This window comes from Zalophus californianus, chromosome 14 (genome assembly GCF_009762305.2).
Source record: "Zalophus californianus isolate mZalCal1 chromosome 14, mZalCal1.pri.v2, whole genome shotgun sequence".
Classification (NCBI taxonomy): domain Eukaryota; kingdom Metazoa; phylum Chordata; class Mammalia; order Carnivora; family Otariidae; genus Zalophus; species Zalophus californianus.
In genome coordinates this window covers 18406181-18431847 of record NC_045608.1, presented here as the reverse complement: position 1 = coordinate 18431847, position 25667 = coordinate 18406181, and the positions used below count along the sequence as shown (strand labels likewise).

Here is a 25667-nt window from a genome sequence, read left to right as displayed (position 1 = left end):
TCCTGGGAGCTGGCTCTGGGGTCCTAGCATCTCCTCGGGCAAGCAAGGACACGTCCGCAGCCCTGGCCACTAGAATGCCCCATCTCAAGCCAGCACCCTCAGTCATGAGGCCTGGGTTCGGGTCCCAGCTCTGCCATAGACACACTGTGTGACCCTGGGTGGGTCACTGTTCTTCTGCACCTCTGTTTGCCCAACTACAGACAGTAGGTCCTTCAGCGCCATCAGGGAATGCTCTCAATGGAAGGACATCCCCTCTCAAACGATGGACCCACCTCGCTGAGGCAGGTGGCAGGACCTGGGCACCTGGAGGTAAGTGCCCTTCCAGTCTACACCCAAGGACACGGCCAGCCACCATGCACCAAGGGGCGCTAACGTGGGCCGACAAGAGGGCCGTTACCTGTGCTCCCCACCTCCAGCCCGGCTGTGGCGAGGAGCTGCCCCCACCCTGTGAAAGTTAAGGGGGGCACAGAGCAGACGGGGCTACTGTCCTGGTGACAGAAGGCAGGTGCTCGGTCCGAGGGGAGCCTCTTCCTCCAGAGTCCACATCCCCAACTCCCAGACCCAGGATGATCACTGATCTTGGGGACCACAGTATGTGAGGCCGCTCAGCCAAACCTGCCTCCTCGCCCCGAGTCCCAATCCTGTCCCTCTGGAAGCAGGGCGAGACTGGAAAACCCGGCCTCGCCTGGCAAGGAAAGTGGAGGAAGCCCGGGCTTTGCAGCCAGAGGCTGCTGGGTTCCAATCCCAGCTTGGCTGCCTCCGGGCAGTCATGTCCTTACTCTGAGCCTCAGTTTCCCCCATCTCGGATGATGACAGCAGCTCCCGCTCACTGAAAGCCCACGGCACGCACCAGGCTCCAGGCTCCAGGCTCCGTGTGACGTGCATTGCTGCCCGGCATTTCCACACTGCCGGCAAGGAACCTGGGGCTCAGAGAGGGGATGTGGCCCGCCCAAGTCCGGCAGCTACAGGTGATCGGCCACAGGACAAGGCCAGACCTGCCTGACCCCAGAGACACAAAATAGTGATCGCTGGCAAGAGGAAACAAGGGCACGATGACAGAGATCCTAGCACAGGAGGGCACTATTATTTCTACGGATGGGATAACCAAGGCCCAGAGAGGGTAAGATACCTGCCTGAGTTCCCACAGCAAGCCGCCTTTTGGTTTTTTCCTCATTGCCAGGGCGTCAGAGGAAGAGGGCTGTATTTGGAATCCAGAGACCCATCAGGGCATAGCTTCTGCCCTTGCTGACTTCATGGCTTGGAGCAGGAAGCCCCCCTCCCCCCAACGGCCCCCAATCGCAGCCTCAGTTTTCTGTAAAACGAGGCTCCCCCCACTTTCCTCACAGGCTTGCTGTGGGCACAGGTGGAGGGCATGGGTGTGAAGGCACCCAGAGCCACAGGCTGGGGTGCCTAGCGGTCATCGAGGCAGCCCTACCTGCCACCTGGCTTCCCCAGAGCTCCGCCCAGTTCCTGGCAGGTAGTAAGTGCACATTTAGTATCCGCTGAATGAGAGCATCCGGGAGCTCAGGGCCAGGGCCCGTGGGGAGGAGCGCAGCCCCTGGTCCCCAGGCAGGGAGGAGACCCGGGGGCCCCCTAGAGGCCAGGTTCAGCCCAGGTGCCCCCATCAGCATTCAGGTGGTACCTCGACCTCATCCAGTACATTATGCAAATGCCTCGAAATGTATGTTTTCATTATCAGATTTAAAACATTGTATGAGAACAGACTCAGTTAATCTCCTGAGCTGGGGAGGGGTTTGGCAGAGCAGCCTGTAGAAAAAAAGTCCGGTTCTTGTCTCTCCCCGTCTGGGTAGTTAGGCTGCTCCCCACCCTGTTCGCCCACGAGGGTGGTGAGAATGGGAGCATTCGGGCCTCCCCGCTTCTCCCCACTGCTGAGAGGACGTTGGGGGTGGCCCAGGAGGACAGGAAGTGTCTTCCTCTCTCCCTTGGACTGTGGCTCCCCAATTCCTGCCCCGTCGCTCCTCAGTTTACAGGAAGAAGCAGACAGCGTTGGAAGGACCATGGGGGGCCAAGGTGTGGGCAGCAAGGATGGCCAAGGGGGCAGGAGGGGCGAGATGAGCTGGCACCTCTGGGGTGGAAGCGGCATCTCAGCTATGACGATTGGGCAGGGATTGGAAAGGGGGCTTTGGGAGGTCTCTGGTCATCTCCTGGAGAACAGCACAGAAGAGACGCCAAGAACAAGGCTCTGAAGTCACAAACACCTGGGTTCAAATCCCACTGTCGCTTGCTTGCCTTGTGACCCAGGGCAAGTTACTTCCCTTCTCCGGGCCTCAGTTTGCTCATCAACAGAACGGGGAGAGCGATACCTATCTCACTGAACCGAGCAAGTTCACAGGGGTAAGGCCTACAGAGCACTAGGCACCACGCTGGGCATGGAGCAGGTGCTCTGAGAGGTCGGCTGTTAGCGATTCAGGAGCTGACAAAGCCACCAGAAGGGGATTGACTGAACGATGAACACAGTCCATGGGACATATCTGCAGGGTAACTGGCAGGGTCTCTTGAGCAAGCTGTGTAATGGAGAAAAAAGGGGTGTGTGTGTGTGTGTGTACATGCACGCCTGGGTGGCTCAGTTGGTTAAGCGTCTGCCTTCGGCTCAGGTCATGGTCCCAGGGTCCTGGGATCGAGCCCCGCATCGGGCTCTCTGCTCGGCGGGAAGCCTGCTTCTCTCTCCTACTCCCCCTGCTTGTGCTCTCCCTCTGACAAGTAAAATCAATCTTTAAAAAAGAGAGAGAATTTAGGGCTGTTAACAGCCACATGCCACATGTATGGTCCTAAGCAGGATTCTGGGCGTTTGGGTGACAATTAGGGGAAGTGTAACTATGGCCTGGGAATTAGGGTGCAAACATCTTGGAGGGCATGCTGCTTAAGCCCTGGGCGAAGGGACTGGCCCAAGCACACTGGGATGGCAGGGCAGGGCCCGACCGTGCGCGCACCTGCAGCCAGCTCCCTACCTCCACAGGCTGCCAGCCATCCGTCCAGCTGTCCGTCCAGCCACGGGGAGCAAATCCTCCCCGACAGAGACAGCACGGGTGCAAACCGCAGTAGCTACTCTTGTCTGCTGGGAGTCTCAATATTTGCCGCCTGTCTCGCCACGTGAGACCTCTGCCAGCCCGCAGAAATTGCCAACTTGAGGCTGTGACGGTGGGCGTTGAATCCACAAGACGCTGCAGAGGCTGGGAGCGGTCCAAATGCTGCCTTGGAAAATTGTTTGCCTCCGGCTGGCAAAACAAGCACAGGTGCTCGGGTGACCGTTCCTCGTGGGAGGCTGGAGCGGTGGTGACACCCCCACCCCGGTCACAATCTAGGCGGTTTGGACAAACTGGGCTGGTGGCTTCTCGCCAGCTCTATGCACCGCCCCGAAATTTCGGAGCTCTGAGAGGCGCTCTAGCTTCCAGCACGGGACAGGTAGCACGCTGAGCACCTACTGTGCCGGGCACTGGGCCACGGGCTCTACGTGCACTTTCTCACGCCCTCGTCTCGAAACCTCTCTCAGGTGGGTACTGCTAGTTTTTCCACCTTCCAGATGAGGAGGTGGGACTGGCTCGCCTGAGGTCACGTGGCCAGTGGGTGGCAGAGGGGAAGGGAAGCCGGGGCGGAGCTTAATTGACCTTTGGGGTCATCTCGTTCAATGTCCTCAGCCTTGGGCCCGCATTACAGGAATCACCTGGGAGCTTTTGAAAACCACCCAGGACTGCGTCCTGCTGAGATTCGTTCAATCAGAATATTGGGGGGGGAGAGGCAGGCATTCTGGGGTGGTTTTGATGTGCAGCTGGGAGAACCCCAGACAAGGGGAAGGGGGGAATGCCCCCTGCAAATGCAAACTGTCTACAAACACAATGGAAGAGATTGGTGAGAGATCGGTGGCCAGGAGTGGGCGCCTTGAGGCCCCTGTGATGGCTGGGGTGAGGCATGAGCAGTGGGTTGGCCTCTGCTCTGGAAGATACACACAGCCCCCAGGGAGTGAGAAAGAGGGTCACAAGGAGCAGCTAGGTTCTGGGGGGGGCCTCAGCCTCTGGACACCTGCCATGGGCATCTCTGGGCGCCCCAAGGAGCTCCCAGGCTGCCCTCCTACAGTGTGGAAACGCTGTCAAGCAGCATCCCCGAGAAAGCACCTTTCAGTCCCGGCTGCTTGTTCAAATGGTATGGGCAACTTTTGAAAATACCCAGGCCCCGGCCCCACTCTGACCAAGTACATCCAAATCCAGAGGAAATAATGAGCCCGAGCGTGGAAAGCAGCGAGAATCGCCCTGACCTGTGTCCAGGCAGAAGCACGCAGGAGCTGAGGGCAGGTGCTGTAGTCACATCGTCGGACTGGGAATCCTGCCTCTGATGTGGATTAGCTGTGTGGCCTTGGCTGACTTACTCAAACTCTCTGAGCTTCAGTTTCCCCGATCTACACAATGGGGCTGAGACGAGCAATTGTTCTCCAAGCCCGGGGCAGATGAAAAAAGATGATGGATCTACAGCGCTTAGAACAGTGCCCAGCACATGGTAAGAGCTCAGTATTCACATTATCGTTTTATGCATTATTTGTGTTTTGAAGAGAAGCAGGCAACCGCCATCAGTGATGCTGGGGCAGGCATCCTCCGTATTGCCCTCATGTCTCTGGCAGGGAGCCCGGGCACAGCCCGGGAGGCCTGGCATGGCGGGCGGGGGTGGGGGGTGCAGAGCTCAGATTCTGCTCTTCAGGCCAGCTCCCACTCACCCGCCCTCTGAAGACCCTGGGAAAGGCACCCGCTGCCCCCTAGTGGCCAAGGGCAGAAGCGCAGGGCCGTTTTAACCGCATCCTGAACTCCCCGCCCAGCCCCCACCTTCCCGTGTGCCCCTCGGCAGGTCCTGGGCTGCGGGAGCTCCCCGTGGCCGTGCGCTAGCTACAGGGGCTTTTTGATGGATTCTGCCATTTCAGAAGGAGCTTTGACTGGTAATATAAAGTTCAAATAGGGCCAGGTAGGTGCCAGGCATTGGGCTACAAGCACTTGAATCTTTTTTCCCCACCCAGGCATGGGGCGGGCTGGAGACTGTACCAGACTATCATCATCCTTTCTGGACTCCAAGGGAAGCCCTGGTTTACTCAAGAGCTTATTTCCCCTCTGCCATCTTTTCTGCAAATCCTGTGGGTACAGACTGGAAGAAACTGGGTACATCGACCATGCCTTTGGCCAACCCTGGGACAGGAGGGCAGAAGGCAAAGACCACCGCCCATACAACCGCTGGGGGGCCCGCAGTCTGGCTGGAGAGAAGAGCACAGCACGCGAAGTGCTGCGCGGTTCAAACAGACGGGGCGTGCAGGGAGGAGGTGGGAGGGGCCGGGCCCGGAGAGACAGGCGGAAGGGCAGCGGCAGAGGGAGGGAGAAGGCACACTGCATCTGAGTGTCCAGCCAAGTGGGCAGAGGGTTTGAGAAGGTGGCAGTGGCCCAAAGCAGATGGGTGTGTGGGGGGGAAGCTTCAGGGAGGACGGGAAGGAAGCCCCTCGCGTCTCAGAGGACCCCACACGGCCCCACTGCCCGGGCAACTCAAGAGAAGGCAGGACACAGACCGGGTCTTCCGGGGTCCCCAGCCCACTGCAGGTTCCATATCGCACCACTGGGACTGGAGGGGTGCGGCCGCTGGGAAGGCCGGCGCACAGGGGCTGGGGGCCCACTGGCCAGCCCCGAAGCCAACTGAATACCCCAGGAAGGCGCTTCTTGGTGGGGCTGCAGCGGCGCGGGCTCATCTCAGAGACCAACCAGGGCTTGGCGCACGGGGGCGTCCAGGGAGGCGGCCGAGTGGACGGAGATGCCGGGGGCCCCGATGCTGGTTTCCCAGCAGTCAAACCCGCAGTCAGTCAGAGCCTGCTTCGTGGCCTCTACCTCCGGCTGCTCCAGATCTGGGGGGGGAAGGAGGGAAAGCAGCGGGTCACCCAACAATCGTCTGCTCCCTCAGAGACTGTCCATCCTGGAAAAGGCCCGGGACCAACCAGGTCTTCCTGTTGGAATGTCAAGCCTTGCACCCTCGGGAGGGGGGGTGGGGGCGTGGTTGTGGAGCAACAGGTAAACTCATGGGCCTGGCCTTGTCACGGATCAGCCGGGGGACCTCAGACAAGTGACTTCCCTTCTCTGAGCCTCAGTCTCCTCATCTGGGCATGGGGCTAATAATACCTACCCCTCGAGGGGCACTGTGAGGCTTCCATGGGAGAATGCAGGTAAGGCGCCTGGCACAGCAGACACACCCCAGAAAGCCTTCTCTCATCATCATCACTGACCCTGAACTAGAAGCCAACAGTCAAAGTCGGCTGTCGGCCAAGCTGACTCCCTGACGCCTGGGAGCGCACTGAGAGTGAGGGGAGCGCCTGGGGCCACTGGGGGCTGACTGCAAAGCAACAGGCACAGGTGAGACAAAAAGAGGAAGGACGAGAAGGTAAAGAAGGGGAGAGAAAGACCAGAAGGAGGAGGCAAAGGGAAGGCAACGGAGGCGGGAGCTCTGAGGGCCTGGTCCTGAGGGCAGGTGTGTTGACTGAGCACCACCAGGAGCCCCTCGCCGGCCCCGGGCACGTTACCCAGCCTTGCTCTTTCCCCAAACACTACGGGGAGAGAAAGCCCTTTGTTCTGTAGCAAGGTCAGTCCCCATCTTGGCCACGTCAAGAGGTGACAGTGGGGGAGAGGGGTGAGGCTGACATGGGTGATGACACTGTCCTGGTTATTTCTCGAGCTTGGGGGAGACTCGGAAGGTAAGGAGGTGGTAAGGACAGCCGCCCACAGTATGAGCCCATACCACAGCCCAGCCCTGGGCCAGGCATTCTAAATGCACTTTCCTCCTTGAATCTAGACAACGATCTTATAAAATAGACGTTAGCATCCTTATTTTACCGATGCGGCAACAAAGACCCAGAGAGGTTAATTAACTCGACCAAAGCCACACAGCAGAGGAGAGGCTGTTCTCTGACGTCTTCCTCCTCCCAAGCGAATTGCCCAGGTAGAACGTTTGCATGAGCCCTGGCCGGCAACCCTGCCCACCCCCCAGGTACCTGGCCTGAGGAGCGTGATGCCACAGCCACCGCCGCCTGCGCCAGTGAGCTTGCTGTGCAGTCCATGGGCCATGGTCACCTGGCAGAGCTGGTCCAGCGAGGCATGGCCCACGCCAAGGGCATTCAGATGGTGCTGGTTCATGTCGATGAGCTCCTGGAGGAGAAGGTTCCATCTGTTCCCACTTGGTGTGCCTGAAGCCAAGGTCCTGTGCTCACCCCATCCATGTGACGGCCACCAGTTTGGGATGGCAAATGGCTTAGACAAGCCAGCACCATGTCCCTCTCCACTGATCAAAGGACCTCTGCTTCCTGCAGGACTTCCCATGGGGCTGGGATGGAGCTGGTGGCGAACACATGTCCCATGCCTGGCCAAAGAAGCCTGTGGCCATGGTGACTGGTCAGAAATGGGCCTGTGACCCAAACTGGGCCAACCACAGCCCTCCCGGGGTTTTCTCTGCCTCTGCCCTGGAGCCGCTAAAACTGGTTGACTTCAGAGAGAAGCCACCAGAGTTATGTGCCCTGCCCATGGTCAGAGATTATATGGAAGATGGAAAGAGATTTCAGACTGAGTTGGTTCGGCCCCTGGATCCAGCTATGCCTGACGTTGTTCTTACTGGTCTTCTCAGTTATGAGCCAATAAATTCCCTTTCTGTTAAAGCCTGGTTGACATGGGTTTCTATCATTTGCAGAAGTCTTAAGTATTATGCCATCCTACAGCTGCCTATGTTTTCAGAATAAGAACCAGTTTATTGTCCTAACAAGGTCACAAGTGAGGGAAAGAGCTAAATGTGTTCCAGTTTCTTTGATCCTGCATGAAATTCCTGCTCTTCTGAGGCTCAAACAGCACGTAGGTTGATGAAATAACAAAACTGACAGCTACCACAGCCCAGGGGCCCCCTACAACATTTCATTTACTCCACCAGTGTTTGCCCAACACCTTCACCATGCCAGGCACCGTGCTAGGCACTGGGGCTCTAGGAATGAGCACCCAGCTACGGTCCCTGCCATGGGCAAGCTAAGAATGTGGGATCTGGAGTCAGGGGGGGCCTGGGTTTGAGTCCCAGCTCTGTGACCTCTTGGTCTGTGAGGGCCTTCACCCCATGCCTCAGTCTCCCCACTTGTAAAACTGGCATCGTAAGAGGTTCTGCCTCGTTGCCGTGGGGATGGGACCAAGTGAGTTTTTTGCATGATGCCTGGCCTGAGATGAGGGCTTCAGGAAAGTCAGCTGCTATTAATACTTTTACGGTCACATCACCACCATCTTCATTTCAGGGGATGCTAAGGCTCAGGGAGGAAAGTGACTTGCCTAAGGCCACTGAGCTGGCAAGGTACCGAGCCAGCCCTGGAAGCTGGGTCTGCCTGGTGCAAAGCTCACGTCTACCCTGTCTCTGAGAGCGCCCTTGGCATTCCTGCGGCCACCTACTTCTTGTGGCGTGTGGCTTGGCAGCGCGCGGCTCTGCTCCCGGGAACGGGGAGCGCCTGTGTGCCGGGAGGGTTGCCAATCACCAAGCTGTCTGCCGAGGCCCACCTGGCTCTCCTGCCCCGGGCTGTCGGGCGGGCTCGGGTCAGCCCTCCCCTGCAGCCCGCCTCACACCCGCCAGCCCTTCGGACAAATAAGCAGACAGGCGTGATGGCCCGGTGGCAGCCCCGGGTGCCTTTCCCCAGCCCCAGGGGCCGGATGTGAGGGAAAACTTCTGGGGCCTGCTCTCTGCGCCTGAGCGCCAGGTGTCACGTTGCCAAGGCAGGTTTCCGACACCTGTCACATTCTGATCCGAAATCTGTCAAGGACCAGATGACGGGTTGTGACACGGGAGAACAGCTCGCCGGTCTGAGCACAAAGCCGTCCAGGAGCCGAGCTGCACATTTCAGCGGCTGCCACAGCCAAAAACGTACACGATGTATAATCAACGTGCTGTTCCGTGGCATTCTCCAGGGGCTCAACGGGGTATATTTTAGGCAGTACTCTATCATTATTAATTTCCTACTCGGGAGGACTGTGTTCCCTCCTTTCCGCGTGAAAGGAATTGAAGCCAGCAAGGCAAACGCTGGGGGACTGGAGGCAGACAGCTTCGGAAATGGGAGCAAAAGCACAGAAAGGAGGAGGGTCGCTGCCCCTGGCCCTGGGTGGGTGCGCATTAGAGATCCGTTGGCTAAAGAGACAAGCAAGTCAGTTTGACGCCTGGCACGGCCACTCACAGGTTAGTGAACCTTGGAGAAAGTTGCTCTTTAGGCCTCAGTTTTCAGATCTGTAAAATGGGCACAACACATCTACTTCCTAGGCAGGTGGTTATAGAGCTCAAGGGAGAAGTCACTTGTGACAAGGCTTGGCCTAGGAGCTGCTTCCGTTCACTACAGAGGCTGCTGACTCAAATGCCTACGGTGGGACAGGCAGCCTGCAGCAGCTGGGGGTGGCAGTTAGGGAGCAGTGGGGACTGCGGAGAAATGGAGACCACAGGGCCTCTCCCGGGGGGCCCCTTCTGCACCTCCTGCCAAGTGCTGCCACACACCTTGCCCGTGGGGCCTGCCTGATCCCGATTCAAGGGGAGCCCTATGGCTCTTTAATGTCGATCCATGTTTGCCAGGCCACCCGGACCATGTCTGAGGATGAGCCTGTGCCTTCCGGCTTACTGAGCTGGTGGCTCATCAGGCATGGTGACTGCACATCACCCACTGGGTGATGCATTCTTAGGACGCTCAGGTGAGACCAGGAGGGGTGAAGCTGGGGTTCAGACCGGGACCGGATCAAACCCAAGGTGTGAGGTCTCAGCCTCTACACGGGAGTTACACAAAGGGTGGCGGCTCGGGGAACAATAAAGAAAGAATGGTGGTAGAGTATGTCCGAACCAAGGCACCCGGGTGGCTTAGTTGGTTAAACGTCCGACTCTTGATTTCGGCTCAGGTCATGATCTCAGGGTCATGGGATAGAGCCCCACGACAGACTCCACACTCAGCAGGGAGTCTGCTTGTCCCCCCCCCTCCTCCCCCCGCTCTCCCTCTCTCTCTCTAAAATAAATAAAAATGTCTGAACCAAAGCATGCCGGAGGTAAAAGGTTACCAAAGGAACAAATGCAGTTAGCAAGAACAGCAGGAACGAGGTGGCCGAGCAAGAAATCGCTCCCGGACCGACAGAAGACAGTGTCAGCAACATCCCACTGCTCCTCACGGGCAGGAACCCAAACCCGGCCCCTGGTACTTAGCACAGCCGGGCACTGCGCTCTGTGCTTTGCACGTACTCTCTGCACGGCTCTGAATGACCTGGGAAAAGGCTTAAGAAGAAGGCGTGCTTGCTGGCCTTTGCACACACGGGGCCTCAGGCCTGGGCCCAGCCTCTCTGCTTTGGCGCGGGGATTCTGAGTGCAGATCGGGAGCCCCTGCCTGACGGCGGTGTGGGTGAGGCCCTGCAGCCTGCAGGCGGGCTCTTACTTCCAGCACGAGGTAGTGCTCCAGGGCTGGGGTCGCTGCCATCTCCCCCAGCATCCGCTCGCACTCCAGCGAAATCGCGTTGATGGAGGCCAGCAGGGGCGTCACGATCTCCGGGAACTGCAGGGAGAGGAAGCAAGGGCCCGTGAGGCCTAGGGCCGGGCAATGGGAGGAGAGAGAGGTGTCCCCACGGCCCACTCCGCTCCTCTCCTTCCCACCGGGTATCTGCCTTGCCCGGCACCCCCTGACATGAGTGGGGGATGCTCATGGCCAGGCCAGCATGTCTGACACTTCCTGTCCTGCCTCTCAGCGGGGGGATGGGGGGGTGCCCAAAACTGCCTCCCCCGGTCCCCATCATCCAACCCAGCCCTCCACTAACCCATGGGGCAGAGGGCGAGCTCGAGCCCCCAGACCTGGCTCCCCGTGGCCCGAGCAGAACCCCACCCAGGAATGGAACCAGAGGCACCTTAAGCAGCCTGCTCCTGACATTGGCCACCAGAGCCTTGGTGCTGTGAGGGACTTTGGTGTTGGTCAGCAGGATCTTCAGAGCCGGTGGCCTGCGGGGTGAAGAGGGGCCGCAGTGAGCTCAGGACAGAGGAGCAGTGTCAGGGCCGGGGGGAATCCCAAACGTCACCCCACCCTGTCACGGAGGAGGAAGCGGAGGCCCAGGGAGGGGACATCAGGGGGCTCCTGCTGCCAGTCACAGCTGTGTCTCCGCTCCAGCCCCCAGGCAGATGGACACTTTCCTTTGGCTCATCACTCACCCACCTGACTTCAGTGGGGGCACCTACTATGGGCTGGGCACACGTGAGGGGGCCCGGCTTAGCCTGGAGCTGGCAGAGCACGCCAAGTCCCCGGGGTCAGAGGAGTTCAAAGGCACTCTAGCCGAAGGGGGAAGAAGGGGTGGAGGGTCTGTCCTGTGGGCCACCCCAGCTTGCTGGAGTGGAAGGGTCTAGAGATTTAGAAAGAAAAGCAATGGGACCTGGCACGGATCACGCAGAAGGGGTGCACGCAGGGAGAGAAGACGCCCCGGTTGGCTGGTACAGCGAGCCCGGGGCTGCAGGGAAGGGCAGGCTTGTGCAGGGGTCGAAGGGGTGCATGCAGGGAGAGAAGACGCCCCGGTTGGCTGGTACAGCGAGCCCGGGGCTGCAGGGAAGGGCAGGCTTGTGCAGGGGTCGAAGGGGTGCACGCAGGGAGAGAAGATGCCCCGGTTGGCTGGTACAGCGAGCCCGGGGCTGCAGGGAAGGGCAGGCTTGTGCAGGGGTCAGGTTCCCAGCACGTGTGGCCCATCCTTGCCCTGCCTTGATGGCGTTCAGACCCACTGCCCTGGCTCAGCCAGAGATGGTTGGAGGGAGTCAGTCGTCCCTACTCGGCTCCCCCAGGTAAGTGAACAAAGGGCCGAGGGCAGCCATGGTAAGCTGCCCTCGCCAACCCCCTGAGCTTTCAAACATCTCCTAAAGTCACAATCCCAATTGTGCTATGGCTGGCGGTCTTGGGGGACTCAGGGCACTGTTTCTTGTCATCCCCAAGCTGCCTTTCAAGCACTGTGGGGCGGGGACTGAGGATGGAGCATCTGGATGAGCTCTGGACCAAGACAGCTGGAGACAGGCAGACCCCTTGATACCTTTACCGTTTTTCTTTTCACAACCCAAGACTGTAAAATCCAATAGGGCTGGAAAAGGCTGCCAGAAACCTGCTTGATCTCACCGCCCGTAAACCCATGAAATTAATATCGATTCTCAGCCTTGGAGGCCGGCTTTTTTTTTTTTTTTTTTTTTTAAAATTTACAAAAGATGAACATTCTATTTGGCTTTTCTTTTCCCCTTAAAGACAAGCTGTTCCTCAAAAGGGCAGCCTTCTGGGAGGCCGTATCTTGATCCACTTTGCAAACAATGCATTTTTTTTTTTTTAATGGAGAGGCACCATGCGTGGTTTGGGGGGAAAGGGTTCCTCTTGAAGCCATCGGCAGGATTAATGCGGAGTCTGGCCTCCCGGCTTCTCAGAGAATCCGCCATCTGCTCTCCGTGGCGCCCCGTGGCCCGCAGTGAAGGTCGGTTTGCTCTGTGCTCCCATTCAGTGGGGTGGGAGGGGTCTGAATATTGTGTCTTCATCTTTCTTAGGCAAGTCCGCTGTGAACAGGCTTGCTGCAGACCCACCGGCCCCACAAAACCCTGGGCTCCTGGGGCAGCCAGACACCACCGCCCAGGCTCTGCTGTGTGAGCGCCTGTCCGTGCTAGGCCTGGCCAATCCCTCAGTCTTATCTTCTCTCCACCCTCCCTGGGTGTTCACTCCACTCAGCCATCTTGGCCTCCTACCTGCCGCTCAGCTTGCCAGGCACACCCCGGCCTCAGGGCCTTTGCACTTGCGTTTCCTCTGCCAGGGAGGGACACACCTATGTCCTCGACAGCTCCAGGATTCACTCTCGTGTTTTCATTCAGGTCCCTGCTCAAATGTCATTTCATCAGAGGCTCCCCTGGTCATCCACCCAACTGCCTGACATGCTCTTATGGAGCCATTTGTCGGCTGTCTCCTCCCATGAAACGTGAGTTCCGTGAAGGCAGGCCTTATTCTTCCCTGCTGAGGCCCCAGCACCCAGCACACGGTAGTTGCTCAGTAATATTTGTGGAATTAAATCTGGTCGGCAAAGGGCAAAACACTCTACAGATACGGTTTCTGATTTCATGCTCAGGATCCTCATTATATAAACACAGGAAAGTCTGCCTCAGGAAAAGCGACTCAGTCAAGAGCACCCTGCTCATGAGGGGCAGAGCTGGGTTCAAATTAAAGGCCTAAGGACCCCAGAGCCTCTGTCCACCACACCACCACCAGCTGGCCACGACTATGCCTCGGGGCCTCTCCCCCTGCCTCCCTGACCTGGAAAGCCCTTTATCACTTATCTCTTGACTTCCCTCCAATAGAATGTGCACGTACCCACGCCACGTTTTAGCTGGTTTTCTATCCCCAGGGCCCAGTTCGGTGCTTAAGATACAACCAGCTCTCAGGAAACCCTGAATGAGATGCCACGGCCCCCATGAAGCACCCCCAGATCTGTAGCCTGAATTATGACACCCCTCACCGTCATCCACAGCAGCTTCAGTACTCTCTGGGTGCCTTCGTTCTGAGGATGACAGTTGCCCCAGTCTGAGGATGACTGGGAGCCCTGCGGGCAGGCCCAGCTCTGGCATCTGGGGCCCCACGCTGACCGCTGCTGTCGCTGCACCGGGCATCAGTCTACCTGGCAGAGCCGGCCCCGCCTGGGCCCCCAGCTCCAGCGCCCCGAATACGCAGCAGCTATAGAGCGGGCTGGTCCCTCTCCTAAATGGCTCTGCTTCCTCCTTGGTGCACAGCGGAGGTTAGCATCTCGAGTTTTGCCCTCCAGGGTCATGAGGCAATGTCTGGAGACACTTCCAGTTGTCACAGCTGGGACATGGGAGAGGTGCTACTGGCATCTTGCGGGTAGAGCTCAGGGATGCTTCTAAACCTCCTCAACACGCTGCAGAGGGCAGCCCCCGCCATAAACAATTATCCAGTCCACGATGTCGATGGTGCCAAAATTAAAGAAACCCTACTGTTGAGCCTCGGAAAGGCAGGCCTGGCTCTTGGAAACCAACAGAGGCGAGGCAGGAAGATCCCAGAGGTGCAGGTGGAAGCAAGAATACAGCACCGTGTTGCACCAGGTCAGGGAGCCACTAAAGGAGTGGCCCAGTGGCCGAGGGCAGCGGGCTAGCACTTGCTGCCCATCCGCAGTGCGGACGACCCTCCTCACCCTCATCCCCGTGCAAAGGCCACCAAGGTAGCAAAGTGCCCTAGGACAAACACCACCACCCGACTTGATGGAGGACTCAAGGAACTGCCAAGCAGCACCTGCTACCACGCGCCCCATCCGTGTCCACTCTGAGTCCGAAGAGAACAGAGGGTGTTCTAGTCTAACATGCACGTTTGTAGTCCCCATCCCTCCAGAGAAAGGGGGTCAAGGGACATGTGAAATGGGCTGAAAAGCTGTCACATGTCACCGCCTGCTCGAGCCCGGGCTCTGCACTGAGGGCCTCAGGGTGGCAACTCCCACGTTTGCCTGCGGCACCCTGGCGCGCGTGTCTGCCGGCCCTTCCCCTAGCCCTTCGCTCTCCCCCCGCCCCCGCCAAAACTGTGTCTGCGACTCAATTGTACAGCCTGAGACCCTAGTACAGCGTCGCCCAGGAACACAGGCAGGTATCAATTCTGGTTTGCGAAATGAACACACGAGCGCATGGATTAAATGACCGAGAGGCCAGGGGCCTGGGGGAGCGGTCGCTCTCTGGAAGGTGACCGGCACAGCCATGCATGACTTCTCCCTCTAAGCTCTCAGTGGTCTAAGACAGGCAGCACAGAAGGTGAGAACAGGCCTCATGGGGGAGGGGAGAGAAAGCCCGGGGACACACGGCCCACCCACGTCCCTCACCACGAGGTTAGAGCCCCCCGCCCTCCCCAGCTGGATGCGTTGCCACAGCTGTGCCCGGAGCTGCTGTTCTGCCCCAGAATTACCTCTTTAGGGAGGCGATCCTTCCTTGTTGGAACCGGAGCACTCCTCCTAAAGAGAAAAAGCAGTGGGTCAGAGCTGTAGGAAAAGCTACGAATCTTTGCCTCTTGGCTGAGAAGCTGGGCTTGAGGTGGGGGTGAGAGTTCTGTCGCAACCACTAGTCATCCCAGCCCCAGTTACACAGAGTCCTGGGGGGCACAAAGGCTTGCCCGCCCTCCAGCCTGCCCGGCCTCACGCCACAGGCCACATGGCGAACGGGGACCCAGCACTGTGGCCAGGCCCCATAAGCCAGGGTCCTCACCCGAGGGGAGCCCAGCTGGTGTGGCTCTGCAGCTTTACCACACAGACCTTCGTGGGGGGCTCCCTGAAACTGTAGCTTCCCAGGCCCCACCCCGGCCCCCCCAGACACCGCCAGAGATTAGATTCAGGAGGTGTGAGGCAGGGCCCTGAAATTTCTCCCGTCCCCCCCACCCCCGAAAAGGAAAATACTATTTTCCTCAGAACGCACTGATTTCATTCATCCAAAAACAGAGCCTGAGCAGCTACAATGGTGCTGAGAATTTATAAAATACTAAAAATAGAGAAAACAAGCCTGAGGCAGCCCTTACCCCAGCTGCTGACAGCGTTGTCCACTCCGGAGGGGTTTCCATGAATCACTCTCTCCCCCTGGAAGGCCCACTTGTTAATTAATTCCAAATCCTCCACGGTCCACCTGGAGAAGACACAGGAGTTTTGTCTGTGCCTCGGAAGAGAGTGGGGGGCCAGGGTTGCCGAGGGCAGCAGGGGGAAGGATCCACAGGTTAAGCCTGGTGGAGACCAAAAAAAGTCAAAGGGGCTTGGGCCCTCGAACCCAGAAACAGAGGAACAGCCTGGAACCTCTCCACTACAGAACGTGCTATACCTTCCTCCCTTCCTCTGCAGCCCTCCCGCCCGGCACCACGGAAGGAGACCAGGCTTCGGATGCACACGGTCCTAGGAGCTGAGGGACTCTGGGCCCGTTACCTATAACCTGTCTGAGCCCTTGTCCTCATCTGACTCTTGCCAAAGCCCAACCACTAGGAACATGGATTGTAGGTGCCCTGGACACCCTCAGGGGGTCAAGCGTGCATTGACCACCTCTGGATCGTCCCTAAGCACGCGGCCACGCGCTGCCTTCCTCGGGAGAGGTGGGGGCTCACGCACAGTTTGAGCGAGCAGACCCCAAGCCCGTGAGTATCGAACAAGGATACAGTCAGCCCTTCCCCTGCCCTTTATCTCAGCTTTTGTTTCCTTTCTGGGGACCCCCTGCCCCCACGAAATGGGGTGCTGTGGCCCCGAGAATGCTGGGGCTCTGGGGCAGAGCTGTGGAGCAGGCAGCCAGCCGCCCTGCCACTGGTTCTCTGGGCATCCCCGAGCAACGGCTTCATCCCCAACCCTGTTTTCTCACCTACACAACACGGGCAATCGTGTCTCCCCCACCGAGGACGTGTGAGATACGAACACAAAAGTGCTTCGTAAAACGCCTGGGAAACAGTATGGGCTCCGGAAAAAGGTCGCCTGGGATCGCGGCTCCTGGATTCACCCCAAGCCTGGTCCAGCGCTCATTTGCTGTGGGGCCTTGGGCAAAGCCATCGCCCCCTCTGAGCCTCTTTCTTCGCTGGCCAAATGAGAATGTGATGCCCTCACCACTCACATGGTGCTTGAGAGGCTCAACGCCATCACCAAGTGCCGGGCACTGTGCTGAAGCCTTTCTCAAATGGCCGTCTCCGGTAATCCCCACAAAAACCCTACAGGGAAGGTAGTTACTATAGTAACTATACTATACTCTTCTCGTATAGAAGAGGACACTGAGGCTCAGGGGGGTAAAGCAGATCCCAGGGCTATTCACTGCTACATCAGCACCACATCAGTTGACTGGGGCCCAAACTCCCAACGACGGAGCTTTATGGTGCCAACGAGACTCCCTCATTTGTCCAATATTTACTGAGCATCTACTATGGGCCTGTGACTAAGCTCACAGTAGGGAATGAACCAGACACGGCCCCTGACTGCTTGAGGCTTCGCATCTCACGGAAAGGGGATGCCCAGCAGCAATCATTATTTAACTACAACCCCCAGGAGATGCGATGTGGGGTGGATGGGGTGCACCCCATCTGGAAAGGGAAGGGCCTGAGGTGGGTCAGCAAGGCAAGACATGAGAGGAGAGCATTCCAGACCGAGGCAGCGTAGCATCTGGAACTGGGCAAGCGTCGGCCCTTTCCAGGAACTGCAAAGTGAGTGAGCGACGGGGAAAAGGGGCAACTGGACCCAGTCCAGGACCTGGACTTCTCCACAAAGTCGAGTCTCCCTCCCATTCTGCACACCGTTCATCCTTGGGGGGCTCAGATTTCTAACCTCCTCTTCACAGGAGACCGGATTCCAGGTCTGTAGGATTTGGAAATGCTGGGGCCAGGGCAGGGGTTGGGCCTGCTCTCATCAAAGGTCCTGGGAAGGAATGACTGGGTCTTTGCGGGGGGCGGCAGAGCTGGTTGTAGGGAAGCTGCGTGAGAAAGAGCGTCCCCCCCCGCCACGCTCTCGAGCACTCACACACATACATACACTCGCCTTCTGAACGGCAAAGCTCGTCTGCTGGCCCATACATACGAGTCTATTCGGGGGACCCAGGACAAGCGGGCCTTCACTGATCTAGGTTACAATCAGTGATCAGCACATGCTAACTAGCACCATCGTATCACAGGATCACCAAACAAGGCTGGAGGGCCCCCCAAAGGCCCATCAAGTGCAGCCCCTCGCTTCCAGATGAGGAAACAGAGCCCAGGGAGAAGAAGGGGTGGCTCAATGGCCTGCAGCGAGTTCAAAGACAAACCTCACCGAAATTCCTGAAAACCGTCACCTTGTGTGACCTACAGGTGCATCTCTCATCACCTTCTGGATTCTTCCCCTGACAAAAGCTGCCTCTGCCCCATGCCTCCCACTTCTTTCCACGCACAGGAACCATCCAAAACGAGTGTGCAGAATGCTGACAGACACTTCCCATGGAGAGCACCCTCCCCACCCCCGGATCTGCCGCGGCCACAAGGGTCCAAGGGACCTTTGGGCTCCAGCTGAATTCAACTGTATTTTAACCTCCGTGTCTCAGAAGAGAAATCACTGGCCCTCACAGGGCACCCAGCGGGGCCCAGGCTATCAGAAAAGCACGGCATTTTCAGGGCCGAGGAAGGAAACCTCAATTCAAAACTAAGTTCTGGAGGAGGAAAGGGGCCCTCAGCCGCAGGCTAGCACAGCGTGGCCTTTGGGTCTGGTTCCAGCCTGGGCCCCTGCAACGGGTGTGGAGGGCATGGGAGCACCGCTCTGGGAGGAACCACACGGCCACGTCCATGCTGGTGCCCAGCATGGCCTGAGCAGCTTTCTCTCCTGCCGGCTACCCCGGGAGACAGACAAGGCCAGTGGCGCCCCCTGACACAGCACATGGTGGGTCCCCAAGGCCGCCAGTGGGAGGGCCCGCGTGAGCCCCGAGGGCCCAGGGACGGGCCTCATCAAGAAGCTGCCAGGCTGGATTTTGGACTGGCACCACTCCCAGGGCGGGGCCCAGGAGAGACCGTGCTTGGGGTGGCTTCTCAAGGTGCATTCCGCAGTGACAGACACGGCTGCCAGTGACACTGTCCCAACGAGCCTCACTGACTCACAGTCACTTCTTGTACAACCACCTGGTACGACCTGTTACGGAGAAGGACGCTGAGGCCCCGAGAGGTGCAGCGGCTTGGCCGAGGTCCCACAGTGAGTCGCCAGCAGAAGTGGACCCAACGGCTCCCTATGTCTGGGCTCGGGTTCTCTCTGCCACACCATGCACTCTTGAACCCAAAAGAGGCAAGGGGGGGGTGAGGGGTCGGGGAACTAAAGTGGTTCCAGGTTCAGACCGCCCGGGTGCAAATCTCATTCTACCATCCCCTGGCTGCATAGCCGGGGCCGCCCTCTGGCCTCCGTGCCTCAGCTCCCTCAGCTCTACGGTGGCCACATGACACCTCCGGCGGGGTGTTCTGAGAGAGAACCCACGCTCGGGTCGTGGCGCCCAGGGCGAGGGCGGCGATTACCTGCTGGCAGACACCCCGTCCTTCTGCGGGTTTGGGATCTCCTCACATGCAGTCAGGAGAGCGGCGGCCATACACACACAGTAGGCGGCGCTGGAACCCAGGCCAGCCCCGGTGGGCAGCTGTGACCACACCATGATGTCCAGGCTGGGCAGGGCCCTGAAACACAGCGGCGTGCAAAGCATGACTCTCTGGAGATCGAGTTAGCGGTCAAGGCCCAGGACTGGACATTGGCAGGGCCTGACTCCAAGCCTTAGGCCTAGGTTTCTGAACTCGGGGACATTTGCCCTCCCCAAAAGCGGCCCTACGGGATGGGCAGGGAGTCATGGTGAACCAGGCAGCTTGGAAACAGGTACCAGGATCCTTTACAGCACGACGTTCCCTCGTGAACCACCAACCACTTCTCTCAATTCCTTCCTGTTCCCTGCACAGCGGGGCTCTCCCGTGGCCCTGCTCTGTGTGTATCCCTGCCCGGGACAGCCTCTTCCTCCCCCACGCAGATTCCTACCCATCCTGCAGAACCCTTCTCAAACATCCTTTCCCCTGGGAAGCTTCCCCTGGCCACCCACCCAGAAGCCATGCCTAGCTCGCCTTGACGGCCCCCTTTCTCCACTGAGATCTTCTCTAGGTGCACTGTGTGTTCACAGGATCCTTCCCCTGTTGCATTTCCCCCAAGCAAGGACTGTTAAACTTCATGTTCTATATTTCCCGTTAAGTAACTCTGCTGTTTTCCACGTATAAGATTATAATGCGAAACTGCCTTACAAACTACACACGCCCGCCCCACTCAGATCAAGATGTTCTGAAATGTGCACCCCTTCCCAGAAAGGGACGTGCCCCTCACTTAAGATGAAAATCCCATGGCGGACAGCAAGAGCTGAGACATTTGTGAATGTGCCCTCCGCACCGTGCCTGGTCCTTTGCTGTCTGAGTAAAGGGCTGGCTGCCCCTTGAGGCTTTCCCTTTGGGCCTGGGACCGAAAAAAAAAAAAAAAAATCACAGTGAAAATCACTGTGGGCTAGTTACAGAGCTAGGCTCATTTCATATATAATATTTCCACCCCTCCAGTAGTTTCCTTAGGAAAATATTAATGGCTCATATTTCTCAAGCTGTGTGCCAGGCTCTGTGTCATGCACTTTAGATAAATAAACTCCCTCACTCTCACACGAAGCCTACGAGGTAGGTACTGTTACTTACCCCCATTTTACAGATGAGGACACTGAGGCCCAGGGAGGGTAAGAACCTCAAGGAAGCTGGTGGGCGGCCGCCATGGGGTCTGACCCAACATGCTCCGACTCTCCATCACCACGTGACATGGCCTCACCAGCACCGCCACCCCGGCAGCCGGCCTCCCCGATGGCAGGCAGCCCAGGTCCTGTCTTAAGGGGTAGGGCGGACATCGGCTTTACTTTGCTCGTCACGGTTTCCCGGAGGCTGCGGGACGTGGAGCAGGGCGGCCTCTGTGGGCATGGCCCGGGAGAAGCCACGTGGCAGATGTGGGGGAATCTGGCTTTGGGCCCAGGCCACGCACGTACCTCTGCTTCCGGCAGATGGACAAGTACAAGTAGAGGAAGGCCAGCACAGCCAGGTGCTCGGGGTTGGTGCTGTCCTCGGGGAAGCCCGCCACCTCCTTCAGCCTCCCCACTTGCTCTGCAGTGGGCGCTGTGGCGTCACCTTGCTCTGTGGCAAACAAGCAAACATGGCCGGGTGAGAGGGACGCAGACGCGTTTATAGACAACGGAGCACAGGAACCCGAGCGGGCGTGAGACTCAGCATCTGAGGGACGTGGGTTTGCGGCCCGAGCACCAGGGCCACGTCTGCCGGGGGCCTTTGGGCTTTGCGGGCATGCACACTAGGGTGTGGGTCCCGACGGTTCGCTTTACTGGCTCTGGGGCCTTGAGCACGTGACTTACCCTCTCTGAACGTCAGTTTCCCTCCTTGGTAGGCAGGGATAGGAACAGTAAATACGCACCAATGAACTGAAATAAGGTGCTTAAGACCCGCCGCACAGCTCCTGGCATGTAGTACGTGCTTAATTAATGGTCGTCTTGAAACGCACACACGCACACGAAGTGCATGCTAGCTCGACCACTCAAAGGTCTGGGTTTGACCCCCACGGTACAAAACCAAAACCAAAGGCAGTATTCAATTATCCCCCAAACGCGTCCCTCTCCTGAACCAACTCTTAAGAATGGGACACTCAAAACCAGAGAACGTGAAGTGCTGACATTTGCTTGGGCAGCCAGAAGAGGCCCGGTAGGAGGCTGGGCCACTTTCCTCGGAGAGCCTGAGGAGGCCCAGCAAGCCCGACCAGCTTTACAAATTGCTCCCTGAGTCACGGGTCCAGCTGTAAAGGGAACAGAACATCGAGCTTGGTACGTGGGTGCTGGGAAATGTTAGGGTGGTGTACACACGAAGCCCTATGTATTCCCCGAAATAATGACACACTAAAGGCAGCCAAGCCAGTTAACAGTGTTACGGAGAGCACAGACATTTCAGAGTGCTGCAAGGGAAATGGAATGACTCATCAAGACACTGGACAGTTTAGGGGTGCCTGGTTGGCTCAGTAGGTTAAGGGTCTGCCTTCAGTTTAGGTCATGATCCCAGGACTGAGCCCCACATTGGGCTCCCTGCTCAGTGGGAAGCCTGCTTCTCCCTCTGCCCCTCCCCCTGCTCATGCTCTCTCTCTCAAATAAATAAAAAAATCTAAAAAAAAAAAAAAGACTTTGGAAGAGTTCGGAAAAATCTGGGTCTGAATCCTTTCTGCATCACTGACAATGCTCTGTGACCTGAGCCACTTGGCCCCTGAAGCTCAATTTTCTCAACCATAAAATGGGGATGGATACCATCACCTGTGTCCAGGGCAAGCTGGAGGATTCTAAGAGTGCCAACATCCACGACACACTAGTCCAGTGCCTGGCGCACATAAGGATGCCCAGTGAAATGTTCCCGGTGTTTGTAACTACTGGGAAGCAACCAGAAAATACTGAAAGAAAAAGACAGAGAGCCTGGCAGTCTACTAGAAAACATGTCTCTGAAAGGCTCATGTTCCATATTCCTTTTTCTCCGTGGAGAAATCACTCACAAGCCCTCACACACGTACTACACTCTGCGTCCCAGGCCTGGCCCACCTCCGATCCTGCTGGATCCTCACAGCAACCCTCCCAGGCCACAGGACTCTGCTCACAGAGGCTCCGAGGGATAAGTGACCTGTCCAGGCTCACACAGGCAGGGGGACATCTCCAGCCTCGGGGAGCGGAGGCCCGGTGATCCTGGAATCACGCAGGGAGCTTCTTTCAAAATACACCTGCCTGGTCCCCTGCCACCGCGACCCCTGTTCTTTAATAGGAGAGGGGCAGGGCCAGGAATCTGTCTGTATTGTTAAGAACAACAACAATAATGAAAACCTCCCCGGGGGATCCCAAGGCATGACTGGTTGAGAAATGGGGCTTTTCGCCTGTTCCTCATCGCCCTGCAAAATTCGGGAGTGGATTGCTGTGGAATGATCGTCCCAGAGGGCAGGGAGCAGTTGGGAAAAGACCCCCAGAGGACCCCCACTTGTCCCACTCTGGCTGAGAAACACTGTTCCAAACAATGAGGCATTAGCCTGGCGAGGAGACAGCAAATGAACGGAGGACAGAAAACCCCCTTCAGCTTTGGTGCAGGTGGCAAGCGACCCCACGGATGAAAAACCCTGCCTGCTTATGAGGGGACACAACATTCACAATATTATCGAAAATCAGCGCAGGGGTCTTTATTTATTGGCATGGAAAGAGAGTCCTGATACACTGAAGAAAACAAACAAACCACACAAGTTTGTATGGCCTGATCGGATTTTGGTTAAGGAACAAGATATCCTCCCCATCTCCCTCAATCTAACTCTCCATCTGCAGAAAATAATCCAGAAGGAGTAACACCAAAATGCTGAGAGTTGTCACGGGAGGTGGTCAGGGGGGCAGTGGTAACAGCCGCCTTTTTTTTTTTTAACTGATGGTGTTTCCCTATTGACTCTGTGTTCCAACTAATAAGCATGTTACTTTTATTTTTAATGATTTTTAATGATACCCAACACCAATCAATACCTCCTCCTTGTCAAACCAATCTTACAGAAAGAAGGCTCCCTTTGTCCACTCTCAGACCTCAGGACCTTCCCAGAGGTCACTAATCACCCCTGCACGTACATACATACTGACACTTAATCTGGGTCTTTCCTTAGATACATGTTATTTGCATCTTGTGGTTTTTCACCCAACAACAGGCCTTGAGGATCAGTCCCCCACAGCCCACATAGATCCAGTGCATCATTTGACGCTCTTAAGTTTAAAAAAATAAATAAGTAAAGCTAATTTTACGGGGTCAAGAGAAAACACCCCCAGAGTAGCTAGTCTCTGACCCTCTCAGAGACAGCCTAGAATAACTACCCAGCTGTCCCCTTTCTCCTCTGGTCAGGGCCCAGGCTCTGCCCACACCTGGTTCCTCCCTGCTGCACTTACCCAGAAAGCTTGTGTCCTGCAGCTGAAGCCTGGCCACATCCCAGGCCTGCTTGACGCCAATGTTTGGTAAGTTGAGGCACACTTTCCCATTGCTGTGGGGCTGAAGCCGGAGGAATGTTCTCAAGTTCAAGGCCGCAGCCAGTGCCACCTGTAGAATAAAGGGCAAATACAATGAGCCTGGGCATGGGGGCGGGGAGGTGCAAAGAGTTTGGCTCCAGTCTTAAAACCGGGGGCAATGTCAATGTACTGAGGAGAGAGAGCACATACTAGCATATAGGGCACATGCCCACGGCAGACACTGCTGATCAACCTTGGCACGCTCTCCCACTAAGTGACACAGCGTCTACCCATCAATTAGGAGCTGATATCTACTTATGTTTGCCCTCCCCGTGCAAAACTTCAGAGGTCCTCCACACAAAGGAAAGGCTTCCCCACAATCATCATGTCAGCAAAGATAAAGTTAGGAACATAAAGAACGACGAGGAGTGGAGGAGCACAGGAGTGGAAAAAAGCATGAGCTGTGGGTTCAGACAGACTTAGGTTCATTCCCGGTTCTGCTAAGGTACACGGGACCCTGCTCAAGCTACCAACCCTCTCCTAAGCCTCAGCTGCCACATCTGCAAAATGGGATAATCAAAGTTTAACCACAGAGGGCCGTCCTAAGAGTTAAATGAGATAATGCATCTCTCAGTTTTCTTTGCTGGATCCTACTCATCTTCCCCACTTCTGAATGTTGGGGTGCCCCAGGGCTCAGCGCTCCCACCTCTCTTCTTCTCCACCGAAGCCCACCTTCCAGGTTGTCTCATTCCACCTGCACAGCTTTATATTTCAGCTTTGTGCTCTCTTACTGGGTGAGGCCAGGGAAGCCCTTCAGTGGGTGTAAGACCTGTCTCTTCCCTGCCTCGCTGCAGAGAAACTGATCTCCTCTCCTACATACTCCCAGGCTATGCCTCCAGGCTTCCTTTTGGCTTAAGAGTAGGGTCAGGGAGAAGAGGTGCCCAATTCTCAAAGGCTCTGGGGGACGTCACCTTGCCGTGGACCACGGCATGCTCTCCGTGAAGGATGACTTTCCCTGGAGCAGACACCAGCAGGACTTCTGACAGCATGGCTCCTGACAATCCTGAAAGAAAAAGCCAGAGAGAGGATGAAGCAATACTAGAGAATGCCTAGTTCAAACTCATCATTCTAACAAAAAAGGCAGCTACCATTCAGCACTTGCTATGCACCGCAAAGACTGTGCAGTGAGGCAGTGCACTAAACGCATGAGAAAGACCTGTGTTCAAATTCCAGTTCTTCCACTCTCCAGTGAGGTCATCTTCACTAACTCACTCAAATGGCTAGGAATCTCAGTTTCCTCATGTTATGTGGGGACAAGAACTGGACTTACTTTAACGGGTTTTGGAAAGGTTACCTTACATAATGCAAGAGGAACACTTGGCAGTGTCCGGCACTCATTCAATTACTGACAGCTATTTGTTAGTGGTTCGCTTCTTCGTTGCAGCTTTTATTACTGCTACTGTCTAAGGCAGAAATTTAAATGAAATCATGGACCAGAAGGAACGCTTCCCTGGACTTTCAGGCTGCTTCCATTGCCTCACGATGATAAATCACAGGCTGTAGAAAACAGCCGTCAAACGCCTTCTTGCAAACGTAAGCCAGGATCTCTACAATGCAGAGTCCCAGAAAGTGACTTGCTGGGTCTACAGGTGTGCGTGGCTTAGATTTTTATAAACTCTGCAGAATTACCACCCATTTAAGGCCTCACGTGCATTACCTTAATATAAGACACAAGCCGTGTACTATTGTGATCCCGCTTCTTAGCGGGGGAAACTGAGGCTCGGAACCGGGAAACCTACTGCTTGTCCAAAGCTCCAAACCACTTCAGATTCGAGTTCGCCGACCGCTCGGGACGGACTCCCAGAGTCGGGGACACTGAGCCAGAGAAGCCGGGAGCCCGGCCCCAGGTCGTCCTGGGTCTCAGCGTCAAACCTTGTGCCACCCAGCCCCGAGACCCCCGGTTCTCACCTGCCTCCGCCAGCCCCGGGAGCAGACGCGGGAGCGGTTCCGGACCTAGTCCCCGGGCGCCCCTCTCCCGGGGGGAGGGGCTCGTCCTACCTCTCCGCCAATCAGAACACGCGAGCTGGGGCGTC

General features: G+C 57.0%; 1 protein-coding gene across 2 annotated transcripts; it reads right to left on the bottom strand.

Moving 5' to 3' along the window:
* Positions 1-5534: 5534 nt before the first annotated feature.
* On the bottom strand, positions 5535-25656 carry MVK (mevalonate kinase). 2 transcript variants are annotated; one of them, XM_027576732.2, is made up of 11 exons: positions 25543-25656; positions 24546-24637; positions 23518-23665; positions 20560-20704; positions 19028-19183; positions 15566-15669; positions 14963-15008; positions 10908-10998; positions 10445-10561; positions 7022-7175; positions 5535-5884 (listed from the first exon to the last, which is right to left on the bottom strand). In XM_027576732.2, exons 2-11 carry the CDS (start codon positions 24621-24623, stop codon positions 5733-5735), a joined length of 1191 nt encoding a protein of 396 aa, XP_027432533.1. In that variant the 5' UTR covers positions 24624-24637; positions 25543-25656; the 3' UTR covers positions 5535-5732. The 2 variants fall into 2 exon arrangements, with proteins under 2 accessions (XP_027432533.1, XP_027432534.1); XM_027576733.2 differs by lacking the exon at positions 19028-19183.
* Between the last annotated feature and the right edge of the window lie 11 nt (positions 25657-25667).

Coding starts and splice junctions, on each gene's coding strand:
- MVK (XM_027576732.2), bottom strand. CDS start 24,623: ATGCTGTCAGAAGTCCTGCTGGTGTCTGCTCCAGGGAAAGTCATCCTT. Junction 15,009..15,565: donor CAACGCTGTCAGCAGCTGGG/GTAAGGGCTGCC, acceptor TTTTCTCTTTAG/GAGGAGTGCTCCGGTTCCAA. Junction 10,999..14,962: donor AGGATCGCCTCCCTAAAGAG/GTAATTCTGGGG, acceptor TTCACCCCGCAG/GCCACCGGCTCTGAAGATCC.